Below are 20,079 nucleotides of genomic sequence, written 5' to 3' on the forward strand. Positions count from 1 at the left end.
CCGAATTCGGTTCAGATTTAGATATAGCTCCCATATATATGTTCGTCCGATTTTTAGAAATATTGTAATACAGTGCTCATTTGTTAACCGATTGTTTCGAAATTTAGCAAGAAGGATTTTCTTATGACTGTTAATATGACCGGTGAATTTCATAGAAATCGGTTCAGATTTAGATATAGCTGCCATATATGTATATAACTCGATTTTCACTCTTAGAGCCACTGCAAGCGCATTTATTGACCAATCATGCCAAAATTTCGCACAACGCTTTCCTCTATGACTAACACAATATCTATAAAGTTAAGTAGAAATCGGTTCAGATTTAGATATAGCTCTCATATATATGTTCGTCCGATTTTGTGAAATATTGTAAAGTGCTCATTTGTTAACCGATTCTCTTGAAATTTGACAGGAAGGATTTCGTTATGACTCTTAATATTACTGGTGACTTTCATAGAAATCGGTTCAGATTTAGATATAGCTGCCGTATATGTATATGGCCCGATTTTCAATCCTAGAGCCACTGCAAGCGCATTTATTGACCAATCTTGCCAAAATTGTGCCCATGTTCACATTTCATTTGGAATATTTTTCAATTTTCTGTTTTTCCATTTTCCCCACTATTGCACATCACTGTAGCCGTTGGATAACTTAAACGGTTTTTCGAGCAAAGAGTACAAATGTTTTTTTTTTATCAAAACACAGCCGAAAATCACGTTCAACACAAACAAGGTTAAATGGATATTAACTCAAACAAAGTTCAAAAATTTAAAAACAAAACCCCAACCCAAATTTCATAGATAACTTATCATCTTTGAGTAGGAATTTTTAGCATACCATGTTCATCGGCATTATCCAAAGTGTCGGTAGCATCCGCATTACCAGTACATTGCCATGCGGCAAGCCAAGCATTGCGGTTGTGGGGTCCACAATGTATGGGGCGACATAATTTCTCCAATCTGGGACTGCGTATGTGACAGCAAAAACAGATAATCGGCAGCAACACAAAGAGGAAAAGAAATCCCGCAATGTAATACACCAAGTCATTCATTGAAGGGGCAGCGGGTGATTATACTGGGTGAAACAAAAAAACTCGTTGTATGTCCTTGACACTGGCTCTGATCACCACATAACTTGTCTGCTGCTTTGCCAAATCAAATATTTTAATTAGAGTTCGTTTTCTACACTCTCGCCAGCTCTTTTTCTCGTTTCGGCTCTTTTGAATCGAGAAAATCGTAGGGATAACTTTGTCTAAATATGTCTAATTTAATACTAATTGTAGGTGTATAGCTGATTTGTTTGCTTATTGAATTGTTTGCATAGTATTTGTACGTAGTTTTTGTTTTTGCTTTTTTTGATTTTTTTTGTTGGATTGTTTTTGTTTTCTTATATTTGCTTCCCTATTTCGAATCGCCATAGCGGTGTGATTTTCTGGTCTGGAAATTGGAGAGTGAAGGAGAGAGCATCGCCGCTGAGAGTGTGTGAGAGAGAGAGTGAGTTGGAGAGCTTTTTTTTTGCTCACATAAATTCACTTCATATCGCTTTGTTATCCCAAGATAAGATTATGATGGACATATCAGTTAAAGTTTTGTGTGTATGTATGTACATGCACTCTACACTAGGGTGGGTAATTTAATTTGTTCGCATTTCTTTGCAAGCAAAGGCAAAAAATTATCATTGAATTCTCCAAGCTACTATAGAAAAACTAACAGCCATTAAAGAGCGCTCGCAAACCCTTTGAAATGTATTAACCCCTCAGTTCATAGTAGACCACGCTGTAAAGACGCTGTAAAGGAAATTTATTTTTGCAAATAGAGAAACGCATGCATTTTTTTCCTTATGATCCCAATAAGCAAAATACAAAAGGACGTCTAAAGTTGGTTGTAGGACGTCTAAAGTTGGTTGTAGTGCTTTCTAAGGAATCAAGATGAGTGTTTTAGACATAAATTTTATATACTTTTTTTACCTTATATATTTAATTAAATTTTTGTTTGTTTGTATGTTTGTTTGTTTGTTCCGTATAGACTCAAAATCGGCTGAACCGATTACCTTGAAATTTTCGCAGATTGTGTAGGTTGGTGTGGAAGGAAACATAGGCTATATAATTTTTTGATATCGGGAGGGGGGGCGGACTCTCCCCCTTACCCCAAAAGTACTACCCAAAAATAAAGGTGGACCGATCGGGGCAATATGGGATTCAAATGAAAGGTATGGAAGAGTAGAGTACGAATTTCATAATAAAAGTTGGGTCCAAGTACCTTGGGGGCCGCCCATTCCCCAAAACCCATTAAAATAGGTTTTTTTGACCTTCATGACAATATGGAACGCAAATGAAAGGTATTCGGGAGTAGATTACGAATATGGTCAGGAAGTAGGAATAGGCTTTATAATTTATTGATAACGGAAGGGGGCGGACCCTCAACCGTTACCCCAAAATCACCACCCAAAATCTAAAGTGGACCGATAAGGGCAATATGGGTATCAAATAAAAAGTATGCGGGATTAGATAAAAAATCTGGCATACAAATTCATGTCGAAGTAAAGGGGGTTACCCCACCCCCACAAAAACGCCCAAAATGGGCACATTAGCTAATCACGGATATATGGGATTTGGTTTGTTTGTTCCGTATAGACTGAAAAACGGCAGAACCGATTTTCTCGAAATTTTCGCATTTTACGTAGGTTGGTCTGGAAGGAAACATAGGCTATATAATGTTTCGGTATCGGAAGGGGGACGGACCCTCCCCCTTATGCCAAAGACACAACCCAATAACAAAAGTGGACCGATCGGGACAATATAGTATAGCATTCAAATTTGAGTCTAAGTACCCATCGGGACGCCCCAGCCCCAAAACTCCCCCAAACAGATATATTGGACGTTCATTTCAATATGGGGCTCAACATGAAAGATATTCGGGAGTATATTTCGAATCTGGCATACAAACTCAGTACAGCGGGTCACGCTATCCCTCAAAAACGCCGTTAGACACATTATGACTATATGATACTTGGCTGAACCGATTTTGTTAAAATTTTCATAGGTTGTGTACGTTTGTCTGGAAGGAAACATAAGCTATATAATTTTTAGATATTGGGTGGAAGCGGACCCTACCCCTTACCACAAAATCCGAAAGTGGTCCGATGGGCACAGTAAGAGTATCAAATGCAAGGTATTGGAGACCAGAAAACGAATATGGTATTAAAATTTGGGTCCAAGTACCCAGCGCCACCCCCCCCCCCCCAAAAAAAAACAAAAAAAAAATCCTCTAAACAAATATATTCGAATTTCATGTCAATATGGGACTCAAATGAAAATTATTAGGCAGTACATTACAAATACGGCATAAAACATTAGGTCCAAGTAATGACAGGTCGTCCATCCCCAAATGGGAATATTAGCCGACCATGGCTATATGGGACTCAAATGAAAGGTATTAGGGAGTAGATTACGTATATGACAATAAAGTCTAAGTGGCGCTTTTCCTCCTTAAGATACATCAAACGGGTTATTTGACCCCTTACGACAATATGGGACTCAAATGAAAGTTATTTGAGAGTAGAAAACGAATTTGATATCCAATTTTGGAGCAAAGTGTTTTGGGGTATGCCCTAAACTGAACTTCATTTCCTTTGGGAATAAAGAACGAATTTGATATCTATTTTCAGTGCAAAGAGCCGCCCCAGCCTCAAAACACCCTCCAAACGCTTCATATTTACGGGCCATGGCAATACGGGACTCAAATTTGGGATTTGAATTTGATATTCATATTTGAGTCAAAATATTTGAGGTGCCATCCATCCCCTAAAAAGCATTTCTCATTACCCTGATTTTTAAAAACACCAGGAATCGAATAGGGGCAAACTTCTCACAATGAGTGCTTTCCGATCCAAGTTTAAACTCAATGATAAGGGACCTTTTTTTATAGCCGGCGTCCCACAGTGCGACACCTCTTTGGGGAAAAATTTTTTTAATGACCATGCATGGCATTGTACCTCGCAAATGTTGCCAACATTAGGAGGAGATAAACACCGCCTTGCCCGACGTTCTCGTCAGGATTCAAACGTGTTCAGCATCATAGGCTACAATGGCACAAATTCGATATCCACATTAAGGGCGAAGTGCCCCCACCCTAAAAAGATATTAGAGAGTTATAGAAGGCGCAGCGGAGCGGGTCCGGTTCGGATAGTCTTAAATGAAAATGAAAAAAAAAAACATATTTTGGGCTAAGTGCCTGCGCTGCTGCACAATATCAGCGTTTTGAACTATGCACTTCATCCAACCGAAAGGTTGTGTATGCCAACAATGTGAAGTTTATTTTAAGGCAAGATGCATCCATGAGACCTAGAGGTTTAGATTATAAATATACGTAAATTTGTATTCTGTGTATTGTAGAAGGCACAGCGGAGCGTAAAAAGCGTTGGTAAAATTTGTTTCCACAAAGTTTTTATAAATTTTTTTTTAATGAATAACGTTGCCATACTAATTCTCACTCTTTTTCAAAATTTATCAAAAACTAACCGAAATGTACAAAATTGGTACATTTGTTATTCTACCATACATATGATTCAAATAGTAATGATGTTTAGTTTCATAATAATTTCCGAATAAACTAACATACCATAGCGAAGCACAGTTTCTCTTCCTCCTCCCAGTCGGTCTTGTTGACTCCTTAAGCCACGATTTGGACAATTACGTTGTGTTCTGGCAATTCTGCGCCTTCGATTTCCCAAATAATCGGCTATAATATACTATTGAGTAAGCGACGAGAGGGCCGGGGAACAAATATAAACACATTTATTAATCATGCTAGCTCATTTTAGTAAATATTATTAAACAAAACTTTGTTTACCCTTATCAGAATGTACACCAACGGCAACACCAAAAATATCAAAAAGAATGCCAAAATATAAATTCCGTTTTCTCTCATTCTCCTCGATGTGTGGTATTAGTTATAGGTCTACTGACAAGCGAGCGACAAGAAATGGCTAACTTTAGCACACAATGTTGGTGAACATTTCTGGCTTATCTGGTATTTGTTAGATTTAATTGGTAATTTTATGGCATTGCATTGTGCTGTTACCCCTCATTCAGGAGAGAGAATCTTTTGTGGAGCATTGATGACATGGTTTCTCTTCCAAACAATAAAATCGAAGTTTATTAGCCAATTATACTATGACGAAAGATAAGAATTCAAAGCCGTAGCTAAACATTTGACACATTTAAATGCTGCTAAATTTTTATGTGCTTAGGGCAGTTCTATGAGATTTTCCAAATAAATAGTTTTTTTTTTGTAGCTCGATAGCAAATGGGAATGTGCACTAAAAAATTTTATATTTAATTTTTTTTTTTATTTCTATTCTAGTGTGAATAGAGATCAAATTAAACCTGGGACACCGCTACGTATGAGTAATAAAATAAAACTATTTAATTTCTGTATTAGTAGCAATCATACGCTCCCTGGTTCCATCAGTATTTGGGGAACATTTTTGGACATGGTCAAACATATTTTTATACCCGACATTAGTATATCCCCAACCTATGGTGGAGGATACGGGGTATACTAATTTCATCATTCCCTTTGTAACACATCGAAATATTAATCTGAGACCCAAGATTGTATAAACATTCTTGATCGTCTTGACATTCTAAGCTCACTCAGCCCTGTCCGTCCGTCTGTCGAAAGCACACTAACTTTCGCAGGAATAAAGCTAGGCGCTTGAAATTTAGCACTAATCCTTTATATTAGTGTAAGCAGGCTGGGGTTGTAAATGGACTATATCAGTCCATGTTTTGATATAGCTGCCATATAAACCGAACCTGAATCTTGACCGCTTGAGCCACTAGAGGGCGCAATTATTATCCGATTTGGCTGAAATTTTGCATCAAGTGTTCTGGTTTCAACAAATGTGCCAAGTATGGTCCAAATCGGTTTATTACCTTATATAGCTCCCATATAAACCGATCTCGGATTTTCACTTCTTGAGCCGCTAGAGGGCGCTTTTATTAACCGATGTGGCTGAAATTTTGCATGAAGTATTTTGGTTCAACTAACAACAACTGTGCTAGATATGGTTGAAATCGGTTCATTACCTGATATAACTTCCATATAAACCCATCTCGGATTTTCAATTCTTGAGTCGCTAGAGGGCGCTTTTAGTAACCGATGTGGCTGAAATTTTGCATGAAGTGTTTTGTTTTCACATCTAACAACTGCGCCGAGTATGCTTTAAATCGGGTCATAACCTGATATAGGTGTCATATAAACCTATCCTGGATCCTGAATTCTTGAGCCTCTAGAGAGCGGCTCTTATATCTGTTGGACAAAGGTGAGGAGCTAGCTACGGGTATCTCCGTGGCGTGACTCACTAATGGCGCGAGTACGGCACTAAATCATGGTGTGGTGGTCGTAGGCAGATGGTACAAGTGTGCGTTCGCGGACTTAGCGACTCTAACGTACTCTAACGACTCTAACGTATGAAGGACAAAGGCGAGATGCTAGTTATAAGGATCTCGGTGACGTGGTACACACACTGTGTGGACAGTGCAATAAGTCACGGAGTGGCGATCGTAGACAGATAACACGAGTGGGTGTTTGCGGGCTCAGCGGCTTTAATCGGCTCACACTCTAAAGGACAAAGGTGAGGAGCCGGGTACCTGTATCTCTGTGACGTGATTCACTCACTGTGTGAATGCGACACTGAATCACGGTGTGTTGGTCGTAGACAGATGCCACGAGTGTGTTTTCAGGGACTCAGGGGCTCTTGTGTCTGAAACACAAAGGCAAAGTGCTGGCTACGCGTATCTTGGAGACGTGATTCTCTCACGGCGTCGCGGGGTGGCCGTCGTAGACAGATGGCACGAGTGTGTATTTGCGGGCTCAGCGGCTTCAATGTCTAAAGGACAAAGGTGATGAACCGGGTACCTGTGACGTGATTCACTCACTGTGTGAATGCGACACAAAATCACGGTGTGGTGGTCGTAGACAGATGTCACAAATGTGTGTTCGCGGGCTCAGCGGCAACACCATTTAGGCATGCCGTTCGGTCTCCGCAATCAAATATAGGACCTTTATTCTACTTATTATTAGACCATATCCTTATTATTGATAGAGAGGTATCTCCACTGCTCCTTAATGGAATGTTCATGGGCAATTTTGTAATTTTGAAGAAGAAGGATTTGAATCAATCTGTGTGCCAAATTTCTGTGGAGCAGGTATACAAATTAGCTCTGCAGAAAGGCAGATAAGGCCTTGAAAATGATATACGTCGGGGATGGACCTAGAGGTCTGAACATTTACCCAAAGAAATTTTAAATCTGCACGTTTTTACCAAGAACACAAATATTGGCCAAATCGAATCTGATATCAACATTAGGGGCCAACTGTCTAGCGGACGTCCCACCACCATAACAACCACCAAATAGGTCGTATTTGCTCACCAAGACAATTTTGGTCTTAAAGAGAGTGGAACTAAATATTCATAGTGTTTAGGGCCAATAATCCAAACCGGACATATTTGCTGACTTTTGCAATAAGGAGTTTAAATGAGATTAAAAAACGAATTTGATATCCAATTTTGAGGGCAATGGCAATATGGGGTTCAAATAAATTATATATTGGGTTGCCCAAAAAGTAATTGCGGATTTTTTGAAAGAAAGTAAATGCATTTTTAATAAAATTTAGAATGAACTTTAATCAAATATACTTTTTTTTTACACTTTTTTTTGAAAGCAAGCTAAAAGTCACAGCAGATAACTGATAGAAGAAAGAATGCAATTACAGAGTCACAAGCTGTGAAAAAATTTGTCAACGCCGACTATATGAAAAATCCGCAATTACTTTTTGGGCAACCTAATATATTGATAAATGATCTATATTGATAGATATATGAGAAAAGAGTACGTTGCTGATATATTTTCAGAGTTTAGGGAACCACCCCAATTATCAAAACACCCCTAAATCGGACATATTTACCGACCATGTCAATGTGGAGCTTAAATGAAAGGTATTGGGGGTAGAGCAACAATTGATACTCACTTTCAGGACCAATTTTCTGGGGGTCTACCCTTTTTCCAAAATACCCCACAAACAGCAATTTGTTACTGACCATCGCAATAAAGGTATTTGGTAGTAGAATACGAATTTGATATCCAAATGTAAGACCATGTATTAAGAGCATCACCCCTTTTCCAAAACACCAACAAAGGGAAAACATTTTTCGGCCATGCCAATATGTGGCTCAAATGAAAGATATTTGAGATTAGAAAACGAATTTGATAACCTATTTTGGGGCCTTGTTCCATATAAAGTAAAAGAAGGCGCAGCGGAGCGGGCCTGGGTCAGCTAGTCAGACTATATATACATACTTCATAGGGTCGCTGATCAATAGTTCGAGGTGTAACAAAGGGAAAGACTAAATTAATGTTCCCCTCATCTTATGTTGGTGGGAACAAAAAAATTATCAAAAATCAACCTTTATAAGAGTAAATTGGTATTTTTTTCAAATTTGATTGTCAACAATTTGTAATTAGATTTATTTAGGCCCTTTTGGTTTCGTTTAAGTACAACAATTATACTCTGTAGTGACGACCAACAAGACTTGGAAGTAATTTCTCTGACATGAACAGTGGACTACAAAAAGTAATTTTTATTTTTTTTTTTTTTTTGAATTCGGTCAATTTTTCGAACTTGCCTATAAAGCATAACATTGTAGCAATGTTCAGCACATATTTTTCTTTACATCAATATTTTTGCATTCTTTTGGATTCTTTGGGCAATCGTAAAATAAGGGTAATATCAGTTAGTTATCATAGTAGTATCAAAATAACTTTATGGCTTAATTAGTCATAACTCTAATCGCTTTAACCATTTAATATAAACTTAATTTTCCAGAATAAAATTTGTTTGTCTTTCACTTAACTCACCCGCCGATGTCGTTGCATTGGCTCCCGGTGAATCTATGCGAATTTGTCGTGCAATGGGTCTTCTAACACTGGATGTTTGCCGATTTCGTCTATCAGATGTCTTGAGTTGACACATGACAGAACAACAAACCTGATGGGCAGATGACGAAAGTTTTGTTTTGTCCCCAAAATAATGAGGTAAACAAAGGAAATTTTAAAATACAGTAAGTTTTTTTGCCATAGAAATGCCACCAAACTTACTCGCAATATGGTGAAGACGGCACTAACGACCAAGAGCCAAATAAGATATGTAACAACATCATTCATGTTTTGTATGATTAGAAAACAGTTACAAATTTGAAAAACTGTTTGTAATTACAACTTATTAACTTATTAACAATTTTTTAGGTCTATGACTTGTGTTGGGTTTAGCTGAAATTGATTTAATAACGATTTTAACAAATGCTAAGGTTTAGAGTCGAATTTTCGCTCTCTTCACTCCTATGCTCATTTTTTGGTTGTTATTCGGAAACAAAGCTTTAGCAAAAACTTTAAGGAATCGTGATAGACTTTATCAGGAGGGTGCATGTTATAGATAAGGTGTGGTCCACTTATTGGCGAACTTTAACTACTACTGTGGGATTATAAATTAGTGCATTTTTTATAACACCCAGAAGAAGCAAGAGAGCTAGACCCACTGATAAGTAAACCAATAGACTCAGAATCACATTCTGATTTGATTTAGCCTGTCTATCTGTCTATGTTAGCCCATTAGTGCATAGCGTAAGTTTTATCGGGTGTTTTTATTTCTTGTGCCATCGTAGCACAAAAGTTTGCATTTCCTCCTATGACGCTGAACCTGAGTTCGAATCATTGCGAGTCTATCAGAAAATATTTTCAGTGGTAATTATCCTCTCATAATGCTGGTGACATGTAACGAGTCAATGATTTGTCGTCGTACATGATATGTCATCTTGCCCACTGTGCTTCATTAGTATGCCTGTATTGATTTTATATAAGATGTAATCATTTACATTTTACGAAGATCCTGGCCACTGTGTTATGTTTCTGTCCACTGTGACATGATAACCGTCCGCTAATGTTTACATTAATCCGCGTGGGCCACACAACCAATCATACACACTGCAGTCATGTCCAGCCGGCATGTTATACACATTTATTTACATAAACCCTGCAAAGATTTTTGATCACCAAATAATCTTCCGCGAATCTTTTAGAAGAAGTTTATGACCGCGGACAAGCACGTCTAAGAATTGTAGAGGATTGCCCAGTCGTGAGGACTGGACTTTTCTGGAAGAGTGTTCCGCGAATCTTCCGTATGAGTTGTAAGTGAGAAGAGTCTTGGAAAATCAAAGAATCGCGCAAGTATCATGTGGATAAGTAAAAAACTAGTGTTTCGGAAGATTAATAAAATACTCTTTTAGAATAGTTGAGTAACACGAGTAGGTGAGTAAGATGAGTTGCTAACAATTAAGTGAAAAGAGTCTTGGAAGATCTAAGAATTTAGAGTGATTCTTATGGGCTGTATAATGTCATTACTACGATTGGCATTAATATCTTCTCAGACAGCCATAAAATCCCTGGAGAAGGTATTTCTGAACACAAAAACCGCTCTCGACTGTCGCAGGTCTTTCGAGATGGCTGAACAGTTCAAAATTCACCTGTTCTGGGTGCCGGGCCACAGAGATATCCCAGGGAATTGTAAAGCGATGACATATCATTGACTACACATTCCAGGGAAACTAGAATCTGTGAGTATGCCTCTAGCGATATGTAAGCTAAGTTTTCAGGACCAGGCCTTAAGGACAACGAATGATAGATTTTAGGGCAACAAATCACAGGAAGCAACTAGGACCCTAAATTTTTTCACAAGTGACTGTGGGGGCATCAAGACAAAGCTGACAAAATATGAAGCCAATATTATCTAGCAAACTTTTTAGATATCGCGGTAGTTATCGAGGAAAGCGTTGTACACAATTTTGGAAAGATTGACCAATAAACGCATTTGCATTGACTCTAAAAGTGAAAATCGGGCGATATACATATATGACAGATATATCTAAATCTGAACCGATTTCTATGAAGTTCATCAGTAATGTCGAGAGTCAAGAGAAAACCGTTACTACCAAGTTTGGATAGAATCGTTTAAAAAATGAGCATATTATTGCAATGTTAGTCCAAATCGGACGAACATATTTATGGGAGCTATATCCAAATTTTAACCGATTTTTTCCAATTTCAATAGGCTTCGTCTCTAGGCCGAAAAACATGGCTGTACCAAGTTTTAAGACGACAAGACATTGAGTGGTCTAATAAAAAATTATAAATCGAGAGATTGGTCTATATGACAGCCATATCCAAATCTGGACGATCTGAGCCAAATTGAAGAAGGATGTCGTAGGCCCTCCACCTAACTCATTGTCCCAAATTTCGGCGACATCGGACAATAAATGCGTATTTTATGGGCCCAAGACCTTAAATCAAGAGATCGGTATATTTGACAGCTATATCAAAATCTGGAACGATCTGGGCCTAATTAAATAGGGATGTTAAAGGGCCTATCATAGCTCATTGTTCCAAATTTCGGCGACATCGGACAATAAGTGCGCCTTTTATGGTCTCAAGACCTTAAATCGAGAGATTGGTCCATATGGCAGCTATATTCAAATTTGGTGCGATCTGGGAATAAGGATGTAGAGCTATCGACATCTCTTTAACGTCCCTATTTAATTAGGCCCAGATCGGTACAGATTTGGATATAGCTGTCAAATATACCGATCTCTTGATTTAAGGTCTTGGGCCCATAAAATACGCATTTATTGTCCGATGTCGCCGAAATTTGGGACAACTCACACAACTCACAACACAACTCACTGTTCCAAATTTTGGCGACATCGGGCAATAAATGCGCCTTTTATGGACCCAAGACCTTAAATCGAGAGATTCTGTATCAATCTGGGCCAAATTAAAGAAGTATGTTGAAGGGCCTAACACAACTCACTGTCCCAAATTTCGCCGAAATCGGACAATAAATGTGGCTTTTATGGCCCTAAGACCTTAAATCGGCGGATCGGTCTATATGGGGGACTTTATCAATATATAGTCTGATATAGCCCATCTTCCAACTTAACCTGCCTATGGACAAAAAAAGAATCTGTGCAAAGTTTCAGCTCAATATCTCTATTTTTAAAGACTGTAGCGTGATTTCGGAAGGCTTAACACAAATAACGGTCCTAAATTTTTGGCGAAATCGAACATTAAATGCGCTTTTTATAGCCCCAAGACATTATATTAAGAGATCGGTCTATATGGCAGCTATATCCAAATCTGGACCGATCTGGCCCAAATTGAAGAAGGATGTCACAGGTCTAAACACAACTCACTGTCCTACATTTCGGCGAAATCGGACAATAAATGCGCCTTTATATACCCACCACCATAGGATGGAGGTATACTAATTTAGCCATTCCGTTTGTAACACCTCGAAATATTCGTCCAAGACCCCATAGAGAATATATATTCTTGATCGTCTCGACGCTCTGAGTCGATCTAGCCATGCCCGTCCGTCCGTTTGTCGAAATCACGATAGAGATCGAACGCGTAAAGCTAGCCGCTTGAAATTTGGCACAGATGTTTAATATTGATGTAGGTCGTTGAGGATTGCAAATGTGCCATATCGGTTCAGATTTAGATATAGCTTTCATATAAACCGATATAACGATTTGAGTTCTTGAGCCTCTGGAAGCCGCAATTTTTGTCCGATTTGGCTGAAACTTGGCAGGTAGTGTTTCGTTATGACTTTCAACAAATGTACCAAGTATGGTTCCAATCGGTCTATAACTTGGTATAGCTCCCATATAAACTGATTTCCCGATTTGACTTCTTGAACCCCTGGAAGCTGCAATTTTTGCCCGATTTAGCAGAAATTGAACAACAACTAAAATCACAGATTATAAAAATTATTAGATTATTTCAAATGTTATGCTGAAATGGTTATAAAAATGTTCCCATATATTTTTCGATTCATCAATATTTTTGGATTTTATGGTCATATGATTCTATGTCAATTGGAATGCAAGGGTTATATCAGTTAGTTATCATGCTAGTCTCAAAATACATTTGTGACTTAATTAGTCATAACTCTAATCACTTTAACCATTTAATGTAATTTTGTTAATTTTCCAGAATTAAATTTGTTTTTCTTTTAATTTACTCACCCGTCGATGTCGTTGCATTGGCTCCCGGTGGATCTATGCGAATTCGTCGTACAATGCGTCTTCTAACACCTGATGTTTGTTGATTTCCGCTATCAGATGGCATGCTTTGACACATGACAGAACAACAAACCTGATGGGCAAATGACAAAGGGTTTGTTTTGACCCCCCAACAATGAGGCGAACAAAGGAAATTTTAAAATACAGTCATTTTTTTGTCATAGAAATGCCACCAAACTTACTCGCAATATGGTGAAGACGGCAATAACGACCAAGAGCCAAATAAGATATGTACCAAAATCATTCATGTTTTGTAAGATTGGAAAACAGTTACAAATTTGAAAAAGTGTTTGTAGCAACAACTTATTAAGTTTAAAATTTTTTAGGTCTATGACTAGTGTTGGGCTTAGCTGAAATTGATTTAATATCGATTTTGACAAATGCTAATGACTAGAGCCGAATTTTCGCTCTCCACTCTTATGCTCAATTTTTTGGTGGTTACTCGAAAACAAAAGTTTGGCACAAACCTTAAAGAAACATGATAAACTTTATCAGGAGGGTGTTTGTTATAGATAAAGGTGTGGCCGACCTATTGGTGCGCTTTAACTAGCGAAGTGTGAAAAGAAAACATTACATGTTTAAGCTTCTAATGGTTAAAGAATAGTCTTCGAAGAAATAAGAACATAAAGTGGTACTTTTTCTTATTGTTAGTAGTCGACAGCAGGGCTACCTCATATCAATAGATATGGCTTTCAATGAAAGGGAGTGCTAAAAGGTGATTCACCATTGGTTGACAGTTGTCGACAAGGGCGAAGAACAGGGCTGCATACCTAGGAATAAATGGAGTGGGATAGTCAATGGACTGTCATCAGTATACTCCGATGTCCTTGCAGAATATCCTGGATCTCCTCTAGTTTGTGACGATGCAGGCTGGTAACGGGGCCGATACATATTAATTGCCCTCGGGGATCAACGCTCAGTTGAGATGCATCGTTGCGCCCTAAAAAAGATCGAAGAGATCTGGCCAGGTTCTGTACTAGATTTAGTCAAGAAAGAAGATATTTCTTCTCAACCAATGGCCCATGCTTGGATACCAATGATTCCCTCAGATCCTGAATCGGTACTTGGAAGACTAAGGGAATGTAATCCCAATCTTCAACCATCGACTGCAAGATTGGTAGATTGGATGAGGCTGATGGTGATCGAAGACATGTAGTATTCGTACTAAACTCCGGCTGTCTCACAGACCTCAACAAGTCTGAGGGGGTTGTATCCTACGCATTCAACAATTTGAAACTGAAGGTCTATAGAAGCGGTGAGGTTGGGGAATCAGGAGATGACTCAGCAGTTGTTGCTGAACACTTGCCTGAGGAACTATCGACCACATCGCTAAAGTCTGGCAGATTGCAGGAGACTCAAAAACCCCCTGCCACGATCGAGACAGGAGAGGAAGGCATCGAAACGGGACCCGAGAAGACCTGTGTGGGTTGGGGATTATTCGGTTGGACTGGACGTAAGGTGTGCGCCAGCGGGGAAGGACGAAACTTAAAAAGTACTTCATCAGTTGCAGCTAGTGAAGCATCTAAGGAGGAAACGTCCACACCGCAAGTGTCCAGTGTCCTGGGGGAGAGTGGTTCAAATGCTTTCTCACCTGGCACTGGATGCGTAAGGAAACTCATCATGACAAAATCTAACGAATCTTGTCAGGATGAACTTCTGGCGGAGAGAGAGAGACCCGACAAGCTCTGTGCGGGTGGGTCACAAAGTTGGACTGGGATCAAAGCGTGCTCCAGCGGGGAAGCACGGGACTCAGAAAGTAATTCGACAGCAGCCGTTAGTAAAGCATCTAAGGAGAAATCGTTCACACCGCAAGTGTCCAGTGTGCTGAGGAAGAGTGGTTCCACTGCTCTCTCTTGGATGCGTACGGAAGCTCATCATGACAAGATCTAACGAATCTTGTGAGGATAGACTCCTGGCGGACTTAGAAGACGAAGCTAACGCAACAGTAGCCGATAATCTGAATTCTGACTATGGTCCGGTTTCTGCAGATATATCAACACCATTATAAGGCTGCTTGGGCGGCATTAAAAGTCCTTCTGATGCCAAGAGGATTTGACGTGGTTCAGGAGCCATGGTTGTGTGGAGGAATAGTACGTGGACTTAGAATTCCTGGATTGAAACTCTTCAAGAGTAAGCGGAATGGGAGACACAGAGCCTGTGTTCTTGCAAAGAGTAGTCTAAATATTTTCCTCCTTCCGTTGCTTAGCACTGAAGATTCAGTAGTAGCACCTTGAACCTTGAAATAAATAAATCCCATTACTCTCTGGCTTCCCTATATATGGTACACGAATCAGAGAAGCCGCCTTCAAACCTTAAGTTTCTGGTTGGAAGCGATTCAGCAGGGAAGCAGAGCCTCATTGCAGGAAGTGATGCTAATGCACATCAGCAGATATGGGGAAGTTCGGATGTCAACGAAAGGGGAGAGCTGTTTGTCGAACATATCAATCAGATTAAGATTAATTTCGGCACAAATTCTGCACGTCTATCACTTCTAGAAGAAGAAGAAGAAGAAGTCAATCTAGAAGAAGTCAAATCGGGAGATCGGTTTATTTGAGAGCTATATCAGGTTCTTGACCGATTTAGACCGAACTTGTTGAAGACTCGTACAGTTGTTTGAAGTCATAACAGAACACCGCGTGCAAAATTTCGCCAAATAGGACGAAAATTGTGGCTTCCATGGGCTCAAGAAATCAATTCGGGAGATCGGTTTTCAGAATTTCAGAATTTCAAGACTAGTTCAAGCTAGTTCGAATCAGAATTTCAAGACGATCAAGAATATACTTTATGGTGTGGAGGTGTTACAAACTGAATGACTAGATTAGTATACCCCCATCCTATGGTGGTGGGCATAAAAAGGGAGTGGAAACTGCGCCCGATAAAGACATAATGGTCAAACGGATCACAAAGGCTCCCAATGATTTGCTTGTGTTTGCATGTCCTAGTGCTAAGCCAAGGGACAAACAGCGACCGCTATGGTGGAGCCCAGAGCTGGTTGGTCAAAGGAAGGAATGCAGAAAACTCTTCAACAAAGCGAAAGCCACAACAGCACCACACGATTGGGACATCTATAAGGCTGAACTAAGAAAATATAAGGGCGAGCAGAGAAAGGCTCAGAACAAATTCTGGGTGGAATTCTGCAGCTCCGTTGGGGATACATCTGAGGCCTCTAGGCTAAGGAAGATTCTGTCCTCTAGACCTATTACGGTGGGGTTTATTCAGAAGTCAGAGAATGTATGGACAATGTCTAGTGAGGCAACACTAGAACTACTCGCTGATACACATTTCCAGGGAAATTCTCCAACGGACAACATGGCGCCAGAAGAGGTTGTCACTGGCATGCATTCGTCGGAGGCTATTAGGGAAATTGTGTCTGAGCCGAAAACCCTTTGGGCGATAAGAAGTTTCGACTCATTTATGTCGTTGGACGCTGGTGATGTATCACCGGTTGAATTACAAGCTGTGTCTGACTGGTTCCTTGGCTTAGGAGATATACTCTGCTGGTATCAGCATGTCTTATATGCCTGTGGGATGGAGGGACACAAAGGTCATTTTCATTTTCATTGTAAAGCAGGAAAACCTAACCACACGAAGGAGAAAGATATTCGTCCTATAAGTCTGTCATCCTTTGTGCTAAAGACTCGTAAGAAGTTGTTAGAAAACTTTCTTAGGGAAAAGATCCCTGGAGATCGCCTGTCGCGGTAGCAGCATGCATATAGTAAAGACTAATCCACTGAAACAGCCCGTCACGACCTAGTCGGCTACATAGATGGTTCTCTAGAATGGTAGCATTTCTTGACATTGAAGGTGCTTTCAATAATGAAATTGAAAATAAATATTCAATGCTTTTTTATTCCAGGAATAGCATAGCAAAGAACTTATAAAAGTGGGGCAAGTGTGTGATGTTATTCAAAACAGTTTGACTGACAAGGTGGATCGGGATTTCTGATGCGCCATGTATCCTCATCAACACCTTTGTCAAATTGAATTAGGTGCCCTACACACCCAACGACCATTGAGTACAATGTAGAGCACGCTTTTGTTTTGAAAAATGAGAGAAGACCTCTAACTCTACTTAGAGCAGCAAGAGAGAAGAAACCCTTCTCTTCACTATTCCGATACATACTAATCTCTTACTGCTCTAAGGAGAGTTAGAGGACTTATTGGGCCCTGATGCAGAACAAAAGTGTGCTCTATACCGTACTCAATAGTCGTTTGGTGTGTAGGGCATCTTAACAATTTAACAAAGTTGCGGATGAAGATACATAAATGGCACATCAGAAATCGCGATCCACCATGCCAGTCAAAATGCTTTGAATAACAATACACACTTGTCGAACTTTTATAAGTTCTTTGCTATTTTTTTCCTGATTTTTCGAACATCTTCCAGCTCGAGATCAGATTCAAAGCTCTCCATTCAATGAATATCATAGTAAAGAACTTATAAAAGTTATGCAAGTGTGTGTTATTATACAAAACACTTTGACTGGTTTGTGGATCATGATTTCTGATACTCCATGTATCTTCATTAGCTCTTTTGTAAAATTGATAAAGGTGCTCTACATACCCAAAGACTATTAAATACGGTGTAGGGCACGCTTTTGTTTTGAAACAGGGCTCAATAAGTTCTCTAATTCTACTTAGTACAGTAAGAGAGAAAAAAGCCTTACTCTCCACTATTCCGATGCAAACTAATCTCTTACTACGCTAAGTAAGTTAGGGGACTTATTGAGCCCTGTTTAAAAGCAAAAGCGTGCTCTACAACGCGCTCAATATTCGTTGGGTGTGTAGGGCAACTTTTTAACAAAGTTGTTGATGAAGATACATACATGGTGCATCAGAAATCGCGATCCACCAAGCCAGTCAAAGTGTTTCGAATAACAACACACACTTGCCCAACTTTTATGAGTTCTTTGCTATCTCAAGCTGGAACATGTTCGAAAAATCACGAAAAGATTTTAAAGATCAAAATAAAAGAGTGCAAACAGATTAACCATATGACTTAATCAAAGTCCCCATAATTTATAAGCGGTGTAGAGACCATTGTTGCTTAAGAACTTAGTGTCTCAAGGGTGTCCAAGATGAAATCTTCTTACTTCAGATTTTTCACTTCACCTATCTTTACTCACCCTCCGATGTGGTTGGATTAGCTCCCGGTGGATCTATGCGTATTTGTCGTATAATACGTCTTCTAACGCCAGATGTTTGTTGATTTTGTTCTTCAGCAATAAGGGATTTACACATGACTGAACAACAAATCTGAGAAGATGGGGAGGATTTGTCACAAACGAAAATAGAAAAAATTCAACATTTTTCAAAATCCTAAACTTACTCTCAACATTGTAAAGGCGGCTATAATGACCAATAGCCAAATGATATAAGTACCAAATTCAGCCATATTCGGTAAGATTATTTAAAGAGATACAAATTTGGGAATTTCACTACTGCAGCCCTCTTAATATCTGCAGAATTTCAGAATTCGATTTTTACTTGTGTTTAGTCTAACCGAAGTTTAGTCAATATCGATTTTGGCAAGTGCCTATGACTATTGCCAAATTTTCTTTCCCTCTCTTGTTGGTGTGTCTCTTTTAGTGTTTTCGGAAATAAATTTTGGGAAATTTTTAATGAAATGATAATCTTTATCAAGAGATGTTTTATTAGATAAGGCAAAGTCGACTGGGGAGTACATTTCAACTTTGTTATGTTTTTCCCCCCAAAGCAGTGGGATTTAGCGAAGAGATGCCTGAATTAAGCATAATTCAATGATAACGAACCTCAATTTATAACATAGTGGAGTCCTAATGACTTGTCGTAGGTAGAGAATATTTTTATACTCTCCACCATTGGATAGGGGCATAGTAAATTCGTTATTGCGCTTGTAACACATTGAAATATTGGTCTAAGACCCCATAAAGTACATATATTCTTGATTGCCGTGATTTTTTTAAGACGATCCAGCCAGTTCCGTATGACTGTCCTTTGGTCTGTTGAAAGCAAGTAAAGACGTACAGCTAGTACCTTGAAATTTTGCACAAATACTTCCTATTAGTGTACAATGATTGGGATAGTAAACGGGCCATATCGGTCCATGTTTTGATATAGCTCTCAACCGATCTCCCGATTATATTTCCTGAGCCTCTGGAGGTCGCAAATTGGCTGAAATGTTGTATAATGAAATGCAGTTGTCAGACCTATAATGCTATATGGTGTTGTGGTCTAGTGGACGGCGCTTCAAAAGTCCACCTACTGTTGAATATTCAACCGGATCCAACGGATGGCTTGTTTGTGCATCACAGCCGCACTGAGAACGATTTAATGCTACATCTAATGCTTCTGGACTTGGTGGGGAAATAAATTGTTGCGAACACTGCCGTGAGGCTAAGGTAGCTTTCATGTAGCGGCTACGAACACTATGTTATCCTTGATACAATGTCTGATGTTCCAGGCATTGTGGATTACCCTACCCGGCTCAGGTAGGGTGTTCAAAAAGTACTGTACCACTATTCCTGAAAGAACCGATTGGAACTACGATATCCCTGATATTAGAAGTTACATAGACTTCGTATACGGATGGTTCGAAACTAGACGACCAGGTGGGCTTTGGGGTGTACTCTAAAGAACTAGAAATGGTCATATTAAAAAGGTTACCGGACCACTGCAGCGAGAATCAATCGAAAATCCTCGCAATTAAGAAAGTGGTGGAATGGCTAAGATATAATGTCACAACGACGAATTGCATAAATATCTTCTCAGACAACAAGGCAGCCATTAAATCTCTGGAGAACGTTTTTATGAGGCCACCGTAGCGCCGAGGTTAGCATGTCCGCCTAATACGCTGAACGACAGCGGTGGTTATCCCCTCCTACTGCTGGAGACATTTGGGAA

At 39.3% G+C, this 20,079-nt stretch overlaps 1 protein-coding gene across 8 annotated transcripts in view; it reads right to left on the reverse strand.

The window, feature by feature from the left end:
* The window catches only part of LOC106096145 (uncharacterized), a 225,108-nt gene that overhangs the window by 119,764 nt on the left and 85,265 nt on the right, over positions 1–20,079 (reverse strand). The window contains exons 1-2 of one of the 8 annotated variants that reach the window (XM_013263760.2): positions 18,527–18,625; positions 18,324–18,453 (exon numbers count right to left, since the gene is read on the reverse strand). The exons of 4 other annotated variants lie outside the window; for them this stretch is intronic. In XM_013263760.2, coding sequence (XP_013119214.1) covers positions 18,324–18,453; positions 18,527–18,592 — 196 coding nt within the window. In that variant the 5' untranslated portion in view covers positions 18,593–18,625. Of the gene's footprint in view, positions 1–837; positions 1,264–4,619; positions 4,750–4,850; positions 4,949–13,140; positions 13,271–13,379; positions 13,554–18,323; positions 18,454–18,526; positions 18,626–20,079 lie in introns of those variants that run through there. 3 more of the 8 variants (XM_013263742.2, XM_013263752.2, XM_013263737.2) reach the window with 3 other exon arrangements.

The sequence above is a fragment of the Stomoxys calcitrans genome, chromosome 5, assembly GCF_963082655.1.
Source record: "Stomoxys calcitrans chromosome 5, idStoCalc2.1, whole genome shotgun sequence".
In the NCBI taxonomy this organism is placed as follows: Eukaryota; Metazoa; Arthropoda; class Insecta; order Diptera; family Muscidae; genus Stomoxys; species Stomoxys calcitrans.